Source organism: Dasypus novemcinctus, chromosome 18 (assembly GCF_030445035.2).
Source record: "Dasypus novemcinctus isolate mDasNov1 chromosome 18, mDasNov1.1.hap2, whole genome shotgun sequence".
In the NCBI taxonomy this organism is placed as follows: domain Eukaryota; kingdom Metazoa; phylum Chordata; class Mammalia; order Cingulata; family Dasypodidae; genus Dasypus; species Dasypus novemcinctus.
Window position 1 is genome coordinate 79,831,819 of NC_080690.1, and position 24,536 is coordinate 79,856,354.

The 24,536-nt window shown below is 44.4% G+C and overlaps 1 protein-coding gene across 1 annotated transcript; it reads left to right on the forward strand.

Moving 5' to 3' along the window:
• The first annotated feature begins 1,905 nt into the window (after positions 1–1,905).
• NLRP2 (NLR family pyrin domain containing 2) lies at positions 1,906–23,072 on the forward strand. Its single transcript, XM_058279174.1, has 9 exons — positions 1,906–2,148; positions 5,895–7,384; positions 10,657–10,827; positions 11,441–11,605; positions 13,588–13,758; positions 14,086–14,256; positions 16,970–17,140; positions 19,232–19,402; positions 22,934–23,072. The coding sequence occupies exons 1-9, from the start codon at positions 1,906–1,908 to the stop codon at positions 23,070–23,072; spliced, it is 2,892 nt and encodes a 963-aa protein (XP_058135157.1).
• The last annotated feature ends 1,464 nt before the right edge of the window (positions 23,073–24,536 follow it).

Here is a 24,536-nt window from a genome sequence, read left to right on the forward strand (position 1 = left end):
AGGGCTCCCTGGTTCCACTCCCCAGTGCTTCTGGTCACGAGGCACCCCCACTGGAAGCCTTGGAGCAGCTTCCTGATGTCTTTGGGATAAAATCAAATCCTAATTAAGCCTGTAACTCCCTCCATCATCCTGTGTTCACCTGCTCCAGCCAACAAGACTGTGATGTGTGTTGTCGCTCTAAGTATTCTTATCCCGTGTTTGCTCCCAAGACTAGTTTCTCGCGGTTGTTTAGAGCTCCGTTCAAATGCTACCTCCTCTGAGAGAAGGGCCCTGACCATGTGACCCAAAACAATATCCCACTTCTCTAGCCTAGTGTCCATCTTCGTGTTTTCTGTCACGTCTGTTCGAAGTTCTTTGTGAAGTGCCTGTTTTTCTCCCCACCCCATATATGTAACAAATTGATTATCAATCCTAAGCCGGCTGGGTTCTGATTCATTTTGCAGCATAACTTCATTTCTAAAACTCTCCCTGGTATGCAAGAGTCCTTTTATTTTGATAAAATTTGGGTGATTTACTTGTTCTACAACTGGAAATTCAGACTGACATCTGCCTCAAGCACTCAGCTGTTAATTGGACAGGGCTTCAAGTCCATATCTGTTATCAGTAAGACTATTTCCATGGCCTCACCCTAGACCAGGAAACCTCTTTTTTTAAGTAAGAGTAATTTATACTTTTTTTTTTTTTTGGTCTTTATTTTTTTAATGTTACATTCAAAAAATAGAAGGTCCCCATATACCCCCCCACCCCCCTCACCCCACTCCTCCCCCCATAACAACAACCTCCTCCATCATTATGACACATTCATTGCATTTGGTGAGTACATCTCTGAGTATCGCTGCACCTCATGGTTAAGGTCCACATCATAGCCCACACTCTCCCACGTTCCACCCAGTGGGCCACCCAGCAAACAGGATGAAGCTGTGAAAGGCTTAAAGAAAAGATGAGCAGATAGTAAATAGAACACTTAAACTTTGTACCTTGAGATAAGATGTTTTTAAATTCCTTAGGCTATGACTAATGTTGATGGTTCATGGCATGTTGCTGCTTCTACTCACGTGGACTGGGGTATATGTAGAGCCCCTTGTGAACAATAGAGATGTCTGAGTCTCTACTCGCAGACCCTCTGATCCCCCCCTCCCCCAAAAAAAATAATTTATAAAGGAGCACCACTCAATTGCAATTGTTAGTGCCTTTAAGATGTTTTCCAACTCCAGATCCTTGGCTAGTTCTCAAATACCATAACTTCTTAAAATAACCAAAGGAAAAACTGTTATCTAGAACTGAAATCGGTAGCTTTTGTTAGCTCATTTATGCCTGAAACTTACAGAAGACTAACAGATCTACTAGCTTTAGGAGATCCCAGCAGGGTCCACTCGCTGCTGGCCTGCAGGGGCTTGCCCATTTTCCAAAGGGTTAAAGACTCCCAACGTATGAACTCACTTATGGGTTTGCTTATAGAATAAGCAAACTTGGAGATGGAAGGTAGACTACAGGTAGCAAGGGAGAAGAATGGGGAAATATTGCCTAATGGGTTCGGAATTTCCATTTCAGGTAATTAAGTTCTTATAATAGATGTTGGCAATGGTAGCACAACATTGTGGATATAACTAATGCCACTGAATTTCACATTTAAAGTGATTACAATATAAAATTCTGAACTGTATGTTATTGCAATAAAATGTTTAATAAAGTGACCTGCTTAGGTCAAGCAAAAACATCAACTTCTACATGAGTTCTGTGTCTATTGTAGAAGTTTATCTTAAAGGAGAAGGTCAGGTGGTGAGAATAGCCCTGTTTCTGGTACACAGGCAAGCAGTGTTTGACGTAAGGGTACGGATTTACTCTTTTTCCATTTCTTTACTTGTTCCTTGATGCTGAAACCTAAGATCTCACACCTGAGACAAGATGGGATCTTCCACAAAGCTGGATTTTAACCTGCAGCTTCTTCTGGAACAGCTCGATCAGGATGAGTTGGTCATGTTCAAATATTTTCTGAGGACCTTTCCCCCGCCTAGTGGGCTACAGCAGATCCCACCGACTGAGGTGGAAGAGGCTGATGCGAAGCAGCTGGCAGAAATCCTCATTAACACCTACCCCAGCTCCTGGGTAGAGACCGTGACCATCCAGGCGCTGATCAAGATGAGCCGGGTAGATCTGTGCACGAGGGAAAAGGAAGAAGCCGGGGGTAAGCAGACACCTGTCTACAGTGGTGGGAGGATGATTGACTGTCTCCAGGGTTTGAAATACAGAAAACCACACTGAGCCTTGCCAAGTTTACCTGTTCTAACACAAAGGATAGACCATCCAGACTCTGGTCATTTCTGTCCTGGGTTTTATACTTCTACTCCTCCTTCTCCTGCTCAAAACTATTTATGTGGCATGGACTCATGACCCCATTCTCTCCTATGCCCTCCAAGACGTACCTTATCCTGTCCTCAGTCTTCAATTTCTACTTCTGTTTCCTATCAAATGCCTGATTCTTTCTTAAAGAGATTCAAGCCTCTGTCTTCCATTTATAGAGGGGTTCTTCAGTAGGTTTTTCGACAGCATCTCTGTATCTTGGGCTAGATGATGTGCTGTGGAACTGTCCTGCCTGCAGGATGTTTCACAGCATCCCTGACCTCCACCCACTCGAGGCCAGGAGCCATCCCCTGACCCTCACACCCCTGTTTTGACAACCAAAAATGTCACAACGCTGACATGTCCCCTGGGGGTCAACATTGCCCCTACTTGAGAGCCACTGCTTTCTATGGTGCGTGCTCTGGAATCTCTGGGGAGCTCTGAGTATACTGAAGTACTAGACCCATCACCAAGATACTAACTTAGATACCAAACAGTCTAGGCTTTCACCGAGGTGTGAGATTTCTCAAAGCTTCATAGGTGACGCTACTGTGCGTCTGCGGTGGAAAAACCCTCTCTGGGGCTGTGTCACCTAATGTGGTAGCCACTAACTCACGTGGCTCCCAAGCCCTCCATGTGGCTAGCTGGAACTGAAGAGTGCTGCAAAGCCAAAGCATGCAGCATCTCTTGACTACGTTGTTTTCTGTACTAGATCACTAACTCTTATTATGTGTTGATGACTTATTTAACCTACTTTTTTAAGATGTTAACTTCACCCTTCTACCCTCTGTAATGTAGCCACTAAAAACCATATAGGTGGCTTTTTTGCTTTTGGACAGCCCTGCTTTGGGTGTTTATTTTTCCCATATCCTGCAGCAAGGATATTTAAAACAGCTCTACTTCCCAGCCTATCTCCCTCCCCCTTTCCCTCCTCCTTGCCAATGCCCCAACTTGAACTTCTGGCCTCTCAAACTAAGACAGTAAACTCTTGTTTAAGCCAGCCCATGGTGTGGTATTTGTCATAGCAGCTCTGGCAAACTAATAACTTGGAATGCAAAAAAATACAAGCCCTCAGTCCTGCTCCCACGGAGGAGGCTCTCATCCAGCTGGGCAGTAGTTAGACATGAAAAGCTAAAACAAGACTGTATTTATACAAGAAATCAGTAAACACATATACATGTGGAAAAGTAAACCTTCCCTTTGAATCTATAGACTGGGTTTTACATTGGCCTAAAGCAGGAGTCAAAAAAAAAAAAACTGTTTAGCCACAAGCCAAACCTGTTCTAACACCTGTTTTTGTACCTCCCATAAGTTAAGAGTAGTTTGTTTTTAAATAGCTGAAAGGAATATTTTACATGTGAAATTACATGAAATTCAAATTTCAGTGTCCATAGTTATTGGAACTCTAGCCACGTCCACTTGCTTACATCCTATCTATGGCCGTTTTTGTGATGCAACTGTTCAACTCTGCCATTATAACAAACAGTATGGGCCGCAAAGCTTAAGATATTTACTATCTGGCCCTTTGCAGAGAAGGTTTGCCAACTCCTCCGCCCCTGGCCAAAAGGATTTTGGGTCAGTGGTTGTCAACCTTCTTGATGTCACCAATGTACTTGGAAAATATCACCGGGGCTCAAGGCAATAATAAACCGAAGATTTGAAAAATCCCCCCCCATTTATACATTAACCCAAGTTGTTATGATTAGTTATTCCCGCGTTTAACTCCTCTTTTTCTTCAGAGCCATCATGGACTTCAGAACCAAAAGATTCAAGCACGAAAGAGATTGAACAGGATTTAGAAAAAGAAAACCCAGGTTGGTCTTAGAACATCCAGTGTTGGAATAAGCTAAGTGAAACGAACCCAACCCAGCTGCCTCTCCCACTCCTTTTGGAGCGTCTAAATCCTTCAACTCATTTTCTCCACTGCTTATAATTCACCAATTATCTCATGGAGAATACCTCCCTCCCCCATGAATGGTCGGCAAACTAGACACTGGACAGCATCAGAATTCAGTTCTTAGGAGTATGTTATATAGCACATCTTAGACTTTTGCAGTTTCAGATACGCAGACAAGTTTAATATCAACTTAGATGACAAACTTAACCTATTGCAGGTAGGTGACTTGTCTGAGCTGACTTAGTAGTCAATGTAGAAATATAGTCTAGTATCTTTTAAATAGCTTTATTAAAGTACAATTTATATGCCATAAATCACTCACTTTAGCAAACTTAGTTGTACAGCATCACCACTCTGCAATTTAACGCTTCTATCTCCCAAAAGGATTCACTGGGGGAGCAAGTGGTTGGGCGCCTGCTTCCCACGTGGGAGGTCCCAGGTCTGGTCTCCAGTGCCTCCTAAAGACAAGCAAGCAAACTAAAAATACAACTCAAGGGAGCTCATGTGGTTCACTGCTTGAGCACTGGCTTCCTACACACAAGGTCCCGGATTCAATCCCCAGCCCGCGGTACCTCAAAAATTTTTCAAAAATTGAAAAATTGAAAAAAACCCATTGTGCCCATTTGCAGTCACTCCCTGTCTTCCACTTTGCAGCCTCCAGGCCACCACTAAGCCACTTTGTAGGCTTGGGATCTGGCCTCTGGTTTCTTTCACTCAGCCTTGTTTTCGTAAGGTTCATCCAGGTTGTTGCATGTTTCACCGATACACTCCTCCTTATTGCTAAATCATATTCCATTGCATGGATATACCACATTTGACTTGTCCATTCACCAGCTGATGGACATTTGTATTATTTCCACTTTTTGAGAATTATGAAGAATGCCGTTCTGAGTCCCCGTGTGCGAGTCTTCATGTAGACACGTTTTGGTCTATCTTGGATAGAAACTTACTGGTTGTGTGTATTTTAGAGAGAGAGAATGCCAACATCCGTCCACTCAATTATTTGAGCAGCAATAATTGACATTGTGAGTAAACAACTTCCTGTCTCCCAACATTTGTTCAAGTCCAGTAGAAAGAGAGATGAGTAGTTATGACAAGTGCTGAGTTTTCATAAGGTGTTTCTTGTTTGGGTTCTGCAAAGCACATGCACGGGAGTTGATTTAGGGTTTCATCTGTTCATCTCGGTGAACTTGGCCATTGTGTTTCCCAGCACAAAATCTAGAAAAATTTCAGATTCCACTCTGGAATCTTTTTGGAACCTGCCTAATCAGGCTTCTGATTATTTTTGTATCACGTTCACTCCATTTTGCATTTTGCAGAGCTTTCCCGGGTACAGGAAGAAGATGTCAAGAGCCTGGGAGGAGCAAAAGAGAGCTTGGAAAGAGAAAAGCCAGGTCTGTATCCTGTCTTCCTGGAGTAAGTTGATGTTAAGGGTGTTCTTTACAAACTTCTGCTTTTTCCCTTTATTACCTAAGACAAAATATCCTTTTTTTTTCCTAATAAATAACTGACTCTGCCTGTCTGTCCCCTACATTCTATCACTGAAGGTAAAGGAGATCAATATAGTAGTATACTGAGGAGCTTCTGGCAAACCCAGAAGAAAAACTTTTACCCTGGAGCCGGTGAGAGCTTCCACCCTTCGTATTTTGTCACCCAGCGATACAAGACGCTGATCCCCTTGTATAATCCTAAAGCGCTTGCAGGACCTTTTCCACACACTGTGGTGCTCCAAGGGGCTGCCGGTGTTGGGAAAACCACGCTGGCCAAGAAGCTGATGTTGGACTGGACCGAGGATGAGCTCGGGCAGACGTTCCGCTACGCTTTCTACCTCTGCTGCCGACGGCTCAACTGCATGGGGCCGTGCACTTTTGCTGAGCTCGTCCTCCAGGGCTGGCCTGCCCTGCCGGAGGCCATCGCGGACGTCCTGGCACAGCCACAGAAAGTGCTGTTCGTTGTTGACGGCTTCGATGAGCTGAGGGTCCCCCCCGGGGCGCTTATTCACGACCTGTGCGGCGACTGGAGGACGCAGAAGCCGGTGCCCGTCCTCCTGGGCAGCTTGCTGAAAAGGAAGATGTGCCCCAAGGCCACCCTGCTGGTCACCACGCGGCCCTGGGCGCTGAGGGAGCTCCGGCTCTTGGTGGAGCAGCCGGTCGTCCTGGAGGTGGAGGGCTTCTCGGAGTCGGACAGGGAGGAGTATTTCTTGAAGCACTTTGAAGACGAGGCCGGAGCCCTGCGCGCGCTGGCCGCCACCAGGAGCAACGCGGCCTTGTTCGGCCTGGGCGCGGCGCCCCCGGTGTGCTGGATCATCTGCTCTTGCCTGAAGCTGCAGATGTTGAGGGGGCAGGACCCCACCCTGACCTGCCAGACCACCACCTCGCTCTTCCTGCGTTTTCTGTGCGGCCAGTTCACACCCACACCCGGCGCCCACCCCACTGAGCGCCTCCAAGCCCCCATGAAGGCCCTGTGTCTCCTGGCTGTCCAGGGCATTTGGGCACGGACGTCCACGTTTGATGGAGAGGACCTCAGGAGGCTCGGGTTAGAGGAGGGCGAGCTCGGCCTCTTCCTGGACAAGAGCGTCCTCCTGAGGGACAGAGACTGTGAAGGCGCCTACTGCTTTGCCCACCTCAGCGTCCAGCAGTTTCTCGCTGCCGTGTTCTACCTTCTGGGGGGCGAAGAGGAAGACAGGGACAGAAGCCGGTGGGATATCGGGGATGTGGAGGAACTGCTCTCCAAGGAGGAAAGACTAAAGAACCCCAGCCTGACCCAAGTGGGGTACTTCTTATTTGGCCTCTTCAACGAAGAGAGAGTCAAGGAGCTGGAGACAACTTTTGGCTGCCAGATCTCAATGGAGGTCAAACGGCAATTGCTGAGATGCAAAGCAAAGTATATTGAGAATAAACCCTTCCCTTCCATGATGGGCATGAAGGAATTATTTTACTGTCTTTATGAATCTCAGGAAGAGGAGTTTGTGAAGGATTTTGTGGGCCACTTGAAGGAAATGTCCCTGCATTTGAAAGATAAGACGGATATCGTACACTCTTCATTCTGCCTCAAACACTGTCCGAATTTGCAGAAAATTTCACTGCAGGTGGAAAAAGGACTATTTCTGGAGAACGATGCTGCACTGGAATCAGACTCTCAAGTTAGGTAAGAACCCTACGCTTTCTCCCACTTTCTCTTCACGTCACATATTCCAGTAGGCAGAGGCAGTCTCCTGTTCCCTGTGCCTCAGTGTCAGAATTCGCCCTCTTGCTGGACTTCCTTGCCTGCCTACCACGCAACCATGATCATGACTAGGAATCGGGGGCTTTGGAACCAGACCTGCTTTTGAGAACTGCCTTTTTTGGGGGGTGGGGTACTGGGAATTGAACCCAAGACCTTGTGTGTGGGAGGCAAGTGCTCAACCACTTGAGCTTTGTCTCCTTTTCTTTTGAGCTAAGCAGTTAAAGCAAATGCCTTAATCTGTTCCGGTTACATGTTGGTTGTATATGCTTCAGGAAATTCACATGAATTTTCACATATTTGGCTTGAATGCTGGAATAGTATAAAGCCTTGTAGTCAGAGGATGAATTAACAAAGTATCTGAAAGCTACAGCCTCACAGGTGAGCAGGAGGATTCTCTCCAACGAATCCTCACCTTGCAGACTTGGGAAAGAGATGGCCCAGCCACTTATGAGTCTCTAGGAGTCTTTTAAAAATTTTTTTATGATACATAGATCACAAAAAATGTTACATTAAAAAAATATAAGAAGTTCCCACATACCCCACATCCCAAACCCCCACTCCTCCCACATCAACAACCTCTTTCATCATTGTTCCACATTCATTGCACTTGATGAATACATTTTGGAGCACTGCTGCACAACATGGATTATAGTTTACATTGTAGTTTACACTCTCCCCCAGTCCATTCAGTGGCTTATGGCAGGATGTATAACGTCCAGCATCTGTCCCTGCAATATCATTTAGGACAGCTCCAAGTCCCAAAAATGCCCCTACATCACATCTCTTCTTCCCTCTCCCTGCCCTCAGCAACTACTGTGGCCACTTTCTCTACATTATTGCTACAATTTCTTCCATTACTAGTCATGATAGTTCTATAGTAGAATACCAGTAAGTCCACTCTAATCCATATTTTATTCCTCCATCCTATGGACCCTGGAATGGTGATGTCCACTCCACCTCTCTATCAAGAGGGGGCTTAGATCCCACATGGATGATGGATGCGATTCTCCTGCTTGCAGTCGTAGGCACTCTCGCTTCCCTGGTATGGTGGTTGACCATCTTTACCTCCTTGTTAGCTGACCTGGGTAAGTCCAATGAACCAGAGAGTAGGAGTCTTGATTTAGGTTCAGGAAACATCCACTGAACCCCTATAGCCTCCACATATGGGTCTAATCTGGTAGCTACTAAGAACTGTGTTCAGGTGAAGATATTGGCTTCAGGAAAATGTCATTGGGTTAGGAAATCAAGTCTATTGGCTTTGAAGTCCTGTAGTCACACTCCAAAATTATCTTGTGGTAAAACATCATTTTCCATCACACTGACAATTCTTACCAACTCACCTCTTCCTCAAGGTAATTCTTATCATATTTATTGGGCCAGAATAAAAACTACCTTTTTTTTTTTTTTCTTACTCTGTCACTAGTCCCTTGAGGTTCCTTATCTCACTAATGTGTCATTAACTTGAGTTACCCTCAGGGAGTGTCTGGTCATCAGTTTGGTATAAAAATTGCTCTCCTCAAAGCTCCCAAGTCCCTTTTGTTAACTTTGGTATGGTTTAAATTAATGGAGATGCTAGGGTTGAATGCCAGTTAATTAGCCATTGATTTCCTCGTTCTGAGCTCCTGCCTGGGAAGAAGAGAATGACAGTGTGGCTGTCTCTAGGTTTATATGGTAACTCTGCTTTCTAATGCAAGCTCATGCTTTTCATGAAAGCATCCTTTGTATGCCTTTTGTCACTTTCCCGTAGCTTTGCTGGACTCTAAATCTCAAGATAGTTAAATCATGAGGATTTCTCATTAAATCACTTCCTTCACTGGCAAAGACAAAAGGAATGGTGTGCTTGGTTAGCAGCTTGAATTTCTTATTTCAGTAAGACTGTTTGCTAACACTAACCCTAAACAGTCTTTGATAACTTTTCCCCAGGGCATCTAAACCATGTTCCTTAAAAGTCACAAATCCTGGGTTAAGAGATTTTCCCTCTTGCTACTTAAAGATTTATGGTAAGATGGTTCGTTTCAAATGTGTGGCTTTGACTGACCCTGGCTCCACCAAAAAAGACAACCTAATTTTAAGACCACACGGGGACTCTAGAGCTAAGCGAATCTAAGTTACATCTGATTTTCTTTTCCCAGCTCAAATCATAGAATGTCTCATTTTTATAGCCTTGCTGAACGCAGCTCTACCCAGGAAGTTCCCTGCCTGTAGAGATGGCTCATTTCTTCCCTGGACTCTTTTAAGTCTGAGAAAGATATTCAGTAACACAAAATTACCTTTCCATTCAGCGCCTTCACAAGAATGAGTGTGCAGTGAGTTACATGCGATCTGTGCCTCTAGTTCATCATCTTCAAGTTGCCATAATACCTACTTCAGATTTGTATGCCATAAATATTTTTGTAACTCTCAAATTGTTGAAAGTGCTTGGCATATAGAGCTTAAATATTAGCCGTTGCTTTCAATTGCATTTTGCTATCAATATATTTAACTAACTTGGTCTAATTTTTTTTTCCCTTGGACACTTGTACTTTTTATCCTTCAGATAGTACTCTCTGGTCAACATTTAAAATCTGTTTTAATTTTCTGACACAATATATTTTCACGTGTCCTCACCATTTAACTGAAAAATCACAATATTTTTTCCTGATTATGAAGATATTATAGATACATTAAACTAGGGCAAGGTAGACAATGGTCTAGCCACACCATTCCTACCACCCAGAGCTAACCACCAGATGAAAGTAAAGAGTGTTTGAGAGGTCTATGTATGTGAATAAATAACTACTTTATATCTTAACTTTTAATGGGTATCATTCGAGGTGAACATATATAGTCGTAAACTAGCTTGAGGAATGGCCAAACATAATGTACATGGCTCTGTCATTAGATATTCAAATATCCCCTATTGGTATATCTATTGACTTCAATCTTTTATCAGTGATGTTCTTGGAATTCTAACTTATTCTAACCCTCAAACTGTTGTTGCAAGAAGCATTAGCCCTTTCCCCCGTGATAGGTTTGGCAAATGAGTTGCCCCACAGTGGCACTAAGTAAGTCAATCATCCAACTCTTAGAGGCATACCTGTCTATTGGGGGGGCTTATGTCCAGAACAACCTGTCATGGTTTGTCATGATGGACAAACGTTGACCTTTTCTCCAGTAGTACTTGGTAAACCTCCCCCTTCATCTTTTCCTTTCAGGTCCCAGATTGATCGACACATCCTTCCTTTCTGGACAGACCTCTGTTCCGTGTTTGCCACGAACAATAATCTGATATTTCTGGACATCAGTGAAAGCTTCCTCAGTAACTCATCAGTGAGAATTCTTTGTGAAAACATAGTCTCTGCCACCTGTAATCTTCAGAAGGTGGTGTAAGTAGAAGCTAATCCCTGGATTAAAATCCCTAGGACATAAACTTCTTGCATTTTTAATACTAGAGGAATATTTGAACCCTTTGCCTAGATTCCTACCGGATGCTCAGGACACAAGGAATTGAGATGACCCCTGTGCATTAAATGTATCTAATGGGAGAATTATATAGAGTAATACAATGCAAAATATGGCTAAATTACCTTAGACCGCCTCAAGCTGCTAGTATCCTCTTTTGTGTTTTTCTCCCTCAATGTAGAGAATATAAGCTCTTATCTACTTGGGGTTATGTCAGCCATGTGATCCTGATTCTAAGTGCAAGAGAATTCCTTGGATTCATAAATATTCTCCAGAAAAAGGTGTTCATGAAATAGGCCCATTGGTAATCCTGTGGGGAAAAGAGGGATTCATTCCATTCCCTGCCTTTTTCTCAAAGCCAAAGAAGAATAACTATTGTTTCAAACAACTGCTTATGATTCGTTTTCCTTTTGCAAAAGTCTGAGATGACTAAAAATTAGAGCCTCTGATCTCTTAGGAAGATAAAACACATCACAGCCCTTTGTTCTATTTGTACTCAGTACAGGCAGAAACGGGAGATCCCCTTTGTCTTCCTAGCCTCAAGAACATCTTCCCTGTGGATGCTTACCAGAACCTCTGCCTCACGTTCAGTGGTCAAGGATATTTGACTCATCTGAACCTTCAAGGAAATGACCATATCGATATGCTTCCTCTGGTGTGTGAGGTCTTGCAACAACCAAAGTGTAACCTTCAGTATCTCAGGTATATCTCTCCTTCACTAAACACTCAATATCCAAACACAAGCCTATGGAATATTTCTGTGTGGATTTGAAAAGGTCCCTTATTCTGAATGGTTACAGTACTATCCAGAACAGAATACAAACTGTAGTTTAGTCTCCCCTTGCCTTGAGCAGTGAACAATCCAAACAACCACCCGTGACATCCCTGAGCCCAGAGAAACTCCCAGACTCTGGGTGTCATCTTCTATCAGAATTTGTTCATGGTTCGTGTTTCCTGTCATGATTCAGGATAGCAGTCACTGCCTCTCCCTTCCAGGAAAGGACCCTTCTAGGATACCCCATTGCCCTTTCCCCAGAAGTCTTGTGGTTTGAGGCCTCTCCCTTAGGAAAGTTCTCCGCTTGGCTCCTCGGAGGTGACATGTCATTGGGTTTCCATTGACTCTTACTCAACCTGACTAGAGTAGTAGCTGAGTTGGAGACAATCTGGTCTCAGATTGTGGCTCTGCCTCTGTTATCACCTTGGGCTATTCAATAGGCCTTTTCCTCCTCAGTTGTGGAGTGCATCCCTCACAAGGACTTGAGGATTTGAGAGAAACAGCCCAAATTCACAGGCCCCCCTCCTTACAAACCACTCTGACACTTTTGCTTTTCCCATGAGGATTAACTGGAAGGCGGGTGGGGGAGTTCTGTGACCTTCAAATACTGATCACTGTTTCTTAATGAGTAACCAAAATAGGAAGGAGATCCATGTAAGTTTCCCCTTGTTTTACTTGAAGCAGCTGACATTCTACCTTACAAGATTCCTTGGTTAGATCTGGTTCCCCTGTTATGATTTAAGGTCCAAGGAAAGAAAGTGTTTTTTAGCTGAGTTTTAGTGAATTTTAGCTATGTTCGGTTGCTCCAAGTGGCACTTGACACGGGTCATGAGATTTAAAGGCCAAGCATGAGGGCAGAGCTCTTATTTCCAACCTGAAGTTGGAGGAATTGAGGCTTGAGCAAAGGATTTCATACACAGCAAATGGCAGAGGCAGTAACTAAAAAAAAATTCTTTAAGAGAAACCCTCTCTCTAGAGAGCCCATGCTGATACCTGTAATATTCCAATGTAAGCTGCACACAGTATCTCCAGGAATAAAACATAAGCTTGGATGATATGCTAAATGGGGTTCCTAAGTGGCTCTCAATCTGTGGTCTCCAGACCAGCAGCAGCAGCTTCACCTGGGAACTGGTTAAAAAGAAAATCTTCAGCCCCACCCCAGATCTTCTGAATCAAATTATCGGCGTATGACCCAGGAGTCTTTAACATGTCCTCCAGGTGATTGTAGGCTACCTTAAAGCATAGATCATTGGACTCTACATCCAGAGTTGAATCAGTATGTCTAAGGTGAGGCGGCGGACTTGGCCCAGTGGTTAGGGCATCCGTCTACTATATGGGAGGTTTGCGGTTCAAACCCCGGGCCTCCTTGACCCGTGTGGAGCTGGCCATGCGCAGTGCTGATGCGCGCAAGGAGTGCCCTGCCACGCAGGGGTGTCCCCCGCGTGGGGGAGCCCCACACGCAAGGAGTGCGCCCCGTAAGGAGAGCCACCCAGCGCGAAAGAAAGTGCAGCCTGCCCAGGAATGGCGCTGCACACATGGAGAAATGATACAAGATGACGCAGCAAAAAGAAACACAGATTCCTGTGCCGCTGACAACAACAGAAGCAGACAAAGAAGACACAGCAAATAGACACAGCAAACAGACAACAGGGCGGGGGGGGGGGGGTGTAAGGGGAGAGAAATAAATAAAATAAATCTTTTAAAAAAAAAAGTATGTCTAAGGTGAGATCTGAGATTTTGCATTTCTCACTCTAGATGATGCTGAAGCAGTTGGTCCGAGGACCACCCTTTAAGAACCAGGGCTCAACAATTCTGGCCAGGGTATAGCAGGAGCGAGCAAGATGTGAAACTGGGAGATGTTCCTACAGTGTCTGGGTTCTTGAATGGCTTGTTCCCGTATCTCCTGCAGGTTGGAGTCCTGCTTGGTCACCACTCAGCAGTGGGCTGATCTCTTCTCCACCCTCAGAATCAACCAGTCCCTGATGTGCCTGAACCTCACATCCAGTGAGCTCTCAGAGGGGGGTGTGCGGTTGCTGTGTGCCACTCTGACCCACCCAAAGTGCTCCCTGCAGAGGCTGTCGTAAGTCTCCCGTCTTCCCATGGAGCGCCTCCGTTTTAGATCTGGCTGTGGAGGGAGGGGCGGTGGTAACCCCTGGACTTGGGAGTGTGCTGGGAGACCCAGTGGAAGCTCCTGTGTAGACGTGGCTCCCAGGGGTGGCTCCCAGGCAGATGGCTGGTGCATCCTGCCCTTTTCCTGCTGTTCCTTCAGGGCTGTGTGTGCAAGGACTCAAGAGAGGGGAATCAGCAAGAGGGGAGGTAGCTGAGGACTCTAGCTTTTGGGGACGGCCAAGAGCTCTGCACTCTGGAAATGCTCTCACCGTCTTGCCTTCGTGTCATGCTTTTGCAGGCTGGAGAGCTGCCGCCTCACAGAAGCCTGCTGCGAGGATCTCTCCTCTGCCCTGGTCGCCAACCAGAGGCTGACACACCTGTGCTTGGCCAAGAACGACCTCGGGGATGAAGGGGTGAAACTTCTGTGCAAGGGCTTGAGTCACCCCAACTGCAAGCTACAGAGGCTGGTGTAAGTCCCTGTGAGCTGCCTTGATGTGTGGACACAAACGTGTGAGCACACGCTTGCCCACATTGGATTCAAGTAGGACAGATACAAGAGCTTAATAATTCCTCTAATTACCCCAAGTTATAAGGCTGCTAGATAGTTCAATCTCGGGAGACTAGGGGAAAAGGAAGAATTTGGGGGGTGTAACTGGTTTCCAGATCTGATTTTTACCTGTTCTTGCCACCTGAAGTTGAGAGTAAATGCAGTTATTTGGCAACAAGCTTAATATAATCCTCAAAACTAAAATCGTAACTAAGACAATAATGATAAAGAATGGTGCTATACTAATTGTCTCTGTTCAGAGATTCTATTTAGTATTGACATTTCCCAGGCTCTTGTCACCTGCAAAAACCACCTCCTGAGAGTTAACCTTGTAACTATTTTTCCTAGAAACTAAGTTTTAATCTAAGATGTATTTTAATACATCTAATGTCTGGGAATTACTTGCCCTCTTAAAATGTAGTATTCAGTTTATAGTAGGAAACAGGTAAAGGGAAAGGGTTGATTTTTTTTTTTCCCACCTGCCCCCATTGGAGTCCCCCAAATTAAAATAATGTAAACTTCTATAGGGACTATCACCCTCTAACCCTATATTCAAATTAAACTTGAATTAGGCTGTTGCCGTGCAAAGCATCTAAACAAAATCAAAATAATGATTGGTATTTATTAAGCACCTAAAGTGTGCCAGGCACTTTGCTAAGGTCTTGCCAAAGATTATTTCATCAACTTCTCAGTTGTGAGATACATACTCCTCTCTCCTGATTTCAAGTGAGAAAACTAAGGCTTAGATAGTAAACCCCACCAAGTTTGCCTCTCTTTAGAAGGTATGGCTCTAGGGAAATTTAGGCAAGTCCTTTTTCTTTTTAAACCTCAACTCAATTTTTCTTTTAAATCCAGGCCCCCATTTCACTAAATTCTCAGTTTTAGTCTCATTTGGGCCATCCTCTATTACCCAAGCGTTGTGTGAGTTTCTGTGACCTTAGAAGTTATCAGGCCACTTTGGGATGCGAGGTAGCCATTTTCCTCTGTACACAGAGGCCACCCACCGGCCAGTGGCCCGAGCCTCGCATCCCTTCAGATCCTTTGGCCCTCGGCTGCCGTCGCCATGTGTGGGGGACCACCCCGTAGGTATAGCTCATGACCGTACCCCCCGGGGTCTGGCCACATCACGGAGGCTTTCCTGGGAAACAAAGCCTATGCCAGCACTTTAATTTGTGTTGTCATTGAATTCGTAGCAATTTGTCACAGCAGCAATAGAAAACTTATACAACTTTTTAGTTTTAACAAACTATCTTACATTTCTGGAAGATATGTTCAGGAGGCCAACTTAGGTCTCCCCAGGCTAAAGCCAAGGGGTTGGTTTCTGAAGATACATGGAGCATGGTGTCTATTTCCTTGTTCCGCTGGGCTGTTGGCAGAATTAAATTCCTTGCTGTTGTAGACTCGAGGTCCCCATTTCTTGCTGGCTGTAAACTTGGGGTGGTTCCCAGCTTCTAGAGGTGGCAGCATTCCTAGCTCATGAGCCTTTTCCTCCATTTTTCAAAGCTGGCAACAGCTGGTGAACCTCTGTATCCCCTGGGAAGAGGCCCCGGCATTTATGAACTCATGTAATTATATTTATATTATTTAACCCGGGAGCGTCTTTCCTATCTTGAGGTCCTTAGCCCTAATTACGCCCAAGTCTCATTGGTCACAGAAGTGAAAACAGGCTACAAGAATTAGGACATGGGCATCATTGGGGGACTGTTACCCTGCCTTCCACCACAGCCATTGGTATCTTCTAGTGTCTTTGGCTTTCTGAACTTTATTAGCAGAACTCCAGTAGCAGGGCAGGAGAAAGGAAAAACAGTTAAGGGGAAACACCACTCATATTCTGTGTACTTGGATAATATCTAGAATCCAGCGCCAGTTTTGTCTGGATCGGGGCCATGCCAATTCAGGATTGGATTAGAAGTATTGTCCTCTCAATGGAAGATAGCAGGCAAGCTTAAAATCCCCTATCTCATGCTGAGGGTAGGAATAACATACACCACCTCTATTAGTTACCTATTGCTGCCATAGCAAATTACTGTAAGTGTAGTGATTTACAACAACCCAAACTGATTATCTTAGAGTTAGGGAAGTCGGAAGTCCAAAAGGTCTTACAGATTAAAACTAAGGCAGCAGCATGACCACCTTCATTCCAGAAGCTCTAGAGGAGAATGTTTCCTTGCTTTTTCTGGCTTCTAGAGGCCATGTTCATTCCTCGGCCCATGGCGCCTTCCTCCATTTTCAAAGGCAGCAACGTAGCATCTTCAAATCCCTCCTGTCCTCTGCTTCCTCCCACACCTCCTTCCTTGACTCCAACCCCATGCCTCCCTCTTAGGAGGACCCATGTGATGACATTGGGCCCATCCAGATAGTCCAGGGTCATCTACCCTTTCCAAGAGCCTTACCTCAATCACCTGCAAAGTCTCTCTTGCCATTCAAGAAAGCATTCACGGGTTCTGAGGATTCAGGTATGGACATCTTTTAGGAGAGCCAATATCCTGGATCACACCACCACATGACTTTATCTCCATGTCTCCATTTCTAAGCTTGTTTGAAGTTCTTGGTTTGAGTTTGGAAGATCTTGGTGTTGGAGCATCAAATCAGGAAGAACTAATGGATTTTTTTTTCCCATGTGAATAACTTCTAGGCTGTGGTGCTGCAACATAACGGAAGTTGGTTGTGATCATCTCTCAAAGCTGCTCCAACGGAAAACAAGTCTCACTCACTTGGACCTGGGGCTGAATCGCATAGGAACTATTGGGCTGAAGTCTCTATGTAAGGCTTTGAAGGAGCCACTGTGTAGCCTGAAATGTCTTTGGTAAGTTATCCTCTTAAACTTTAACCCATACCTAAAATGATGCCAGTAGCGCAGATCCCTCCAACTATAACTTGGAAAGAATTTGAATAGCAATTGAGTGTCCTTAACCCATTAGGATGGCTGAAGGACTAGGTGCTAGTCTGGGATATCAAAAGGCCACCAATGAAAAAAATTCTTAAGTCTGTAATGCCTAAAGGACACAATCCTCAAGAAGCTGTTGCTGCTACCCAAACTCCTAACTCTCAGAGGTAGGAATTCTATTACACCAGAAAGCTTTGTTCCCCGTGAGCTGGAAAATGGCCTCTGACTCTGTTCTGTCCTACAAATCCCATGTGAGTTAGGAAACTTCAGTTGGGTGCTCTTGAACCTGGAACCCTACCTGCAAAGGAGGCCCAAGATAATTCATTCCCCAGCCTTTACAGTACAAGACAGTAGAGTAGAATTGCAGTTCTCAACTAAAATTGCGTAGTAGGAATGTTTGTATATTTGAAAATCCCAGATAGATCGATTTCTATCTGAGATCTCCAGAGGTGAGACCCAGGCATCAGTATTTTTAAAGCTCTCAGTGTAATTGCAACTTGCAGTGCTCTGAAAGGTGCTGAGTAGGCAACTACTCAATCTCAGGTAGGTAACCACTGGTTCCTACCATTTACAGCTTGTGCCTGTTGGCAGGAAAGCAGTGATGTTGGTGGGAATGAAGGGTCTCTGATTTACAAGCCCTGCTGGCGTGGGGAAGATGACTGCTCTAGTCAGCTGTACCTTCCTAGAGGTAGTATCTCATTATACAACCTAGGAAAGGTTAACTATTTCCATTTCAAAAGGTGACTATGATAACAAAATATGTACTCATTACACAGCTATGTGCCAGGCTACAGGCTAAATGTTTGGTTGTGTTTTTTCTGTTCTAGAATGTGGAGCAAACTTGAACACATGACCTATTCCCTTATCTAATGTATAATACATACACACACCTTGAGAATTTATACCATCTCTGTTTACCTTCCTTTCTGCCCTTTCACCTACTTCAGATTGAAGAAAGCTTTCTCCTCTGTACTGCATTCATCCAGCATCCAGCTCGAAACTTCCTCTTGGAACTCTGACATGTGTCTCAAATATGCTTGTCCAAAACTGAATTGATCTTTTTCCTCCACGTAAAACTGCTCCTGCTGCATCTCAAATATCTTATTTACTCAGAACAAAATCCTTGATGTCATTTTTTTTTTTGGTGGTTGTTGCTGTATTATTTTTCCCCCTCTTTGTTTTTTTTTTTAAACGTTAGATTCAAAAAATATGAGATCCCCATATACTCCCCACCCCCTTCACCCCACTCCTCCCACACCAACAACCTCTTTCATCATTGTGGGACGTTCATTGCCCTTTCCTTCCAAACCTATAGTCAAGTCCATTTCATAGTTCTGTATATCTACATTCTCCTCATACCCCCTCCGCTGGTAACCCCTGGGTTGTTGTATAGACTACAAACAAGTCGTGTTCCTACCTTCTACGTGACTCTACTGTTTTTCAACCAAGCAGAAAGAAAAACTTCTAAGATGTAAGTCAACTGATGTTACCTCTTTACTCAAAGCCTTCGGTAGTTCCCCATCTCACTCCAAGTAAAAGCCTAAATTTGCAATGGTCCAAGGGCCTTGTAGGCTCTGGCCCCTGTTTACCCATGACCTCATCTCTTACCTCCCTCCCTGGTTCTCTCAAAGCTGGCTATCTCGATGATCTGTTTTATGTGAATCCTTCTAACCTCAGGATTAACCTCTAGCCCTCAGGTCTTTGCATGGGTTCTTCCTCTACCTGGAGAGTTCTTACCTCAGATTTCTCTATGGTTCATTCCCTTCACTCCCTTTTATCTTCAACTGTCATAACTAGCACCCTCAACTATTTCCTTTACCCCTTGCCCTTCACCCCTTCCTTCTACCTGGAATACTGCATTTGCTACTGTTTCCTATTGCTAGAATGAGCTCTGAGGCAAGAGACTTCCATTGCTCACTGCTGGATTCCCCAGCACCTAAGAGTGCACCTGCCAAGTAGAATGCAATCAAGTATCTGTTGAACTAATGGCTTCCTTTGTTTCCCCAACAGGCTGTGGGGATGTGCCCTCCCTCCTTTCAGTTGCATGGACCTCTCTTCTGCTCTCAGCATCAACCAGAGCCTCATCAGTCTGGACCTGGGCCAGAACACTTTGGGGCACAGTGGGATAATGATTCTGTGCGAGGCCTTGAAACTCCAAACTTGCCCACTCCAGACCCTCAGGTATGTCCCCTCTGGTCCCCAAGCACTTCTTTCATGATAAGCGTTGGGGGAATACAAATCACAAAAAGCTGGCACAGGCGCCTTTCCTAGCTTCCAGGCTGCTATGATGAACACCACATAATGTGTTGGCGTAAACTACAAGAACTTGTTGGCCCCCAGTTTGAGAGGCCAGAAGTCCCAAACCATGGAGTCAGCAAGGTCATGCTTTCTCCAGGGTGACTGGAGCATTCTAGTGATGACTTCCACAGGGCGATGTCCTGGTCTCCTCCCATGGCCACCTCTGACATCTGGCTTCTGTTTCCAGGTTTCTTCTTTAGAAGTCCTCCAGTCATCTTATGAAACCCTGATTCAGTTTGGCCACACCTTAACTAATAACATCTTCCAGAGGTCCTATTTGCAAATGAGTTCACTCCCTCAAGAACAGGGACTAGGATCTGAGTTTGTCAATCCTCATCAGCCCTTCATTGCTGGATCATGGAGAGGTCTAGGAGGAGCTAGGGAGGGGCCAACACAGATTAAGACTTGAACATGTCTTTCATGGGGGCACGATTCAATCCCCAACAGCATCTGTCCCTAAGATCTGGCTTTCATCACTGATTTTGGACACTAGATAATTCTCCCATCAATTCTCTCTGTTGCTTTGGATAAGAAGACTCAAGGAATGGGACCACCACTCTTCTAAAACCAAGAAGCTGGACCAATAGCTTATTAAATGAGGGAAAGCTATGGTGGTCAGCCATTATCTCTGTAGGAAAATCAAATTGCTGACCTCAAATGGTGCTTTGAGGGGAAGAGTTTGTTCTTGGACTGTGATGCCTGGTGGATCAACATCAGCCTTAGAACTATGTTCTCAGGATGTGAAGCTATCATTGGCTCTCATCTCCTTGCTCATTGGAGCAAGTTGTCATTGAATTGTTTCCTTATACCATGGCTACAAAGAACCATGAGGCTTCCCAGGAGTAGGGAGAGACTTTAAATTTTTATTGCATTAACAAACAGAGCATAATTTGCCATTTTACCCATAAGTATATAATGTAGTGGTACTAACTACATTCATAATGTTGTGCTACTATCACCATATTCCATTCCCAAAACCTTTATCACCCCAAACAAACTCTGCACTCATTAAGCAAAAACTCCCTTTTCCCCTGACTCATCACAGGCCCTGGTAAACTCTAATCTACTTTGTCTCTATGAATTTACCTATTCTAGATATTTCACAAGGGAAATATCTGTCCTTTTGTGGCTGGCTTATTTCACTCAGCCTAATGTCATCGAGTTTCATCCATGTTGTAATATATATCAGAATTTCATGCCTTTTAGAGCTGTATAATCCATTGAATGGATAGATCACATTTTTATACATTTGTTTGTTCACACTCTTTAAAACTACTCAGGTGGAACACAGTATTGGTAAGTTAAAGTAATCACCATCATGTAGAAGAAATATAGATCATACATATGTTTTACTTACCATGAATCTAGTCAAGACACTAGTGGATTTTTTTGTTGTTGTTTTACTTTGTTTTAATTTCCTATCACTCTTGTAAGTTAGCTCTCTCACTTTATTGGTGAGTTCCAATCAAGGTGTCCTCCACTCACAGAACAGTGAGGCTCTTTGCTTAGAACAGCCATCAGATATTCTTTCCTGGATCTTTGAGTCTCAAGGGTAGGGATGTTCCCCAGATCACGAATGCTAGAAATGCAGAGATGCCCTGGCCTCACCCTTTCTGAATTCAGTATTCAACTTTTTTTTTGTCTTATTCTTTCTAATGTTACATTCAAAAAATATGAGGTCCCCATATACCCCCCATCCCCTCACCCCACTCCTCCCATAACAACCTCCTCCATCATCATGGGACATTCATTGCACTTGGTGACTACATCTCTGAGCACTGCTGCATCACATGGATAATGGTATATATTGTAGTCTACACTCTCCCCCAGTCCACCCAGTGGGCCATGGCAGGATATACAATGTCTAGTAACTGTCCCTGCAGTACCACCCAGGACAACTCCAAGTCCCGAAAATGCCTCCACATCACAGCTCTTCTTCCCACTCCCTACCCTCAGCAGCTACCATGGCCACTTTCTCCATATCAATGCTACATTTACTTCCATTACTAATCACAATAATTCCATAGTAGAATATCAGTAAGTCCACTCTAATCCGTACTCTATTGCTCCATGCTACGGACCCTGGAATGGTTGTGTCCACTCCACCTCTATATTGAGAGGGTGCATAGGTTCCACTTGGATGATGGATGCAGTTCTGCTTGCAGTTGTAGGCACTCTTGGCTCCCTGGTGTGGTGGTTGACCTTCTTCACCTCCCTGTTAGCTGGCTGGGGTAAATCCAGTAAACCAGAGGTAGGAAGTTGCAAGTCTGTTGAGGCTCAGGGCCTGGCTGTCACATGGACAGTCCAGAGATTCAGGTCCTCTGAATATACACTAAACCCCAGCACCAACCACGGGTCTGGTAAAAGTATTCAACTTTAATTCTATCAGCTACTCCATATACTTCTAGCAAGCCCTTTAAAATTACCAAAGTCCTTTTCTCTTACTTGCAACTGAAGAACTAACGTCATATCTCATTCTTTGAATAAGACATCTATGTCTTCTGATGTGGGCCTTTGTGCTCCATTTCCAATTCCTTTAAGGCTTGGCTGAACATAGATCCACAGGGAGAACTGCCTTTCCTTCCTGCCCCCTACCATGACCAACCTCTAACGATCATGAATAGACACGATTACAGTTGACCTTGGAAGGTCATGTTTAAGATGTCTTGAAGCTATCTGGTCCTTATTTCGGTCAGTTATTTCAGTTGCCAACAAGATATCTATTCAAGCTAGCTTAAGGTCACATGGGTGCCTCATGAATCTCAAACAACAAAATAAGAACTACAGCGAATGTGTGAACAATGAGGAATATAATACTACCAAGAAACATGGCAGCTAATCACCTTGGTCTCTTGTTTTTAATGCATATTTTGCTGTAATTATTCTATTTCCATCTCCCCCATCCCCATTTCCCTATATTTGCAGTTGAATGTGACTACCACAAAGTAGGCCCTAGAACTGAAGTTGTCATCAGCTCGGGTCAGATAAAGGGTGGTAAGTGGACAGTATTGTTTGGCCAAGGGAGAAAAACTGACTGGCTTGGTTCAAGTGTATATGTCTCATCTCCTTTGCTGGCACTCCTGGGTCCACCTGAGTAGAAGCTATCGAAGTGGGTTGTGAACTAGGTATGCATTAGAACTACCTGGTATTGATGGATATGGCAATTTCATCTTTCATTCCGAATACAGTATGATAATCATCCAAGCAGCCAAAGCCACACAGTAGAAGCCTTAAACCATCATGTTAGCCTGTTATCTTTATTTCCCCTACCAAATTAATATGAAACTCTACTTTGTAGCATAACAAAGGTGGATTCTGAAGTCCTAAAACATTGAGACTTACAGGTACTGGGAGTTTGAAATGAATCTCCTCAAAACAACAAAATTGAACACAAGAAATTTTATTTGTACTTAGGTTGAAGATAGATGCACCTGGTCCTGAAACACAGAAGCTGCTGAATGAGGTTAGAGAAAGCAACCCACAACTGACTATTGAGAGTGAAACTCCAAATCCCAGGGAACACCGGCCCTCCTCTTGTGACTTCCTCTTCTGAACCTCCCTGGAGTCCTTCTCCACAAAGCTATGGGCCTTCAAGGGGACGGTGGATGTCATCAGAGTCCCCTCAGTCACAAGTCAGCTGCCCAGCTGCATGGAATTTTAGCCTTCGTTCTGTCTTTGGCATATATAAAATACCTCCCTTAACCCTGTTATATGGAGGTACTTCTGTATTACATGTCCGTAAAGAGAAATAAAGGTAAAAGCATGTGTGAATGAAGCCCTATTTTTCCATGGGTTCTGACACCTCAGAAAAGAAACCTTATTTTTGGAGTACTTCAGTTAAATCAGTGTGATTCCATACCCCTTTTATCTTTGCCCTCCCAACCTCAGCCAAGTTCTAGTGTTTGTTTTTAAAAGGTGCCAGGGATTGAACCCTGTACCGCGTGTATGGGAAGTCAGTGCTCAACCTCCCCTGAGTTGGTTTTTTCATTTGTTTGCTTGTTTTTAGGAGGCACCAGGGACCAAACCCAGGACCTCCCATGTGGAAAGCAGGCGCCCAACCTCTTGAACCACATCCCTTCCCTGGTTCTGATATTTCTTGATCTGCATGAATAGCTGCCTAAGGAATGCAACTCGTCAGAGTATTTCTGCTCCCAACCCTATAACTTTATTCCTAGGTGCTTCAACGAAGCACATATCTGTAGATCAGGGTTCTGACTAAGTTTCTAATGATTCCAACTTCACTGAAATTTCCTGATATTCATGGCCCTTTTCCATGTGGTCTTCAATATTTCCATGTGACACAGAATTCTAAAACTCTTTAAAAACAATGCCAGTAGAAATTCCCCAATTTTTAAAAAATTTCTCTTTAACCATATTCAAGCATACAATTAGTTCATGTATACAATTAAGTGGCAATATTGTGCTTTTAGCACTAGTTTATATCCAAGTCGATGACCAAAATGCTCGAGGTGCACATACATGGGCTCTTGTTCCCGCTCACACACACATTCAACTAACTTCCAACAACCCAGCAGGGTAAGTGAACACAGCTGAGAAGCTGTCATGTCGAGCAGGACAGCTATGTGGGAGGCTGAGATGACCCCCAAATACCCAGGTCCTCTTCCCTGGAACGTGTGGGTATCACCTTATACGGAAAAGGAGTCTTTGCAAATATTAAGTGAAGGGTCTTAAAATGAGGACATCATCCTCTATTATCTGATTGGGCCCTATAAATTTAACCACGAGTGTCCTATAAGAGAGAGATGGGGGTGGGGTTGACTACAGACCAACGAGGAGGCCATGTGACCCAATAAGAGGCAAAGCGGCATCAAATGGAGGGAGGGGATGTGAACCAGAAGGTGGAGAAGGCAAGGAAACAAATTCCACCCTAGAGCCTCAGGAGGGAGGACGACCCTGCCATGCCTTGATTTTTGGCTCAGCAAAACGGATTTTGGACTTCTGACCTCTAGAACTGTAAGAGAATAAATGTGTTTCATATAGACATTTGCTCATATGC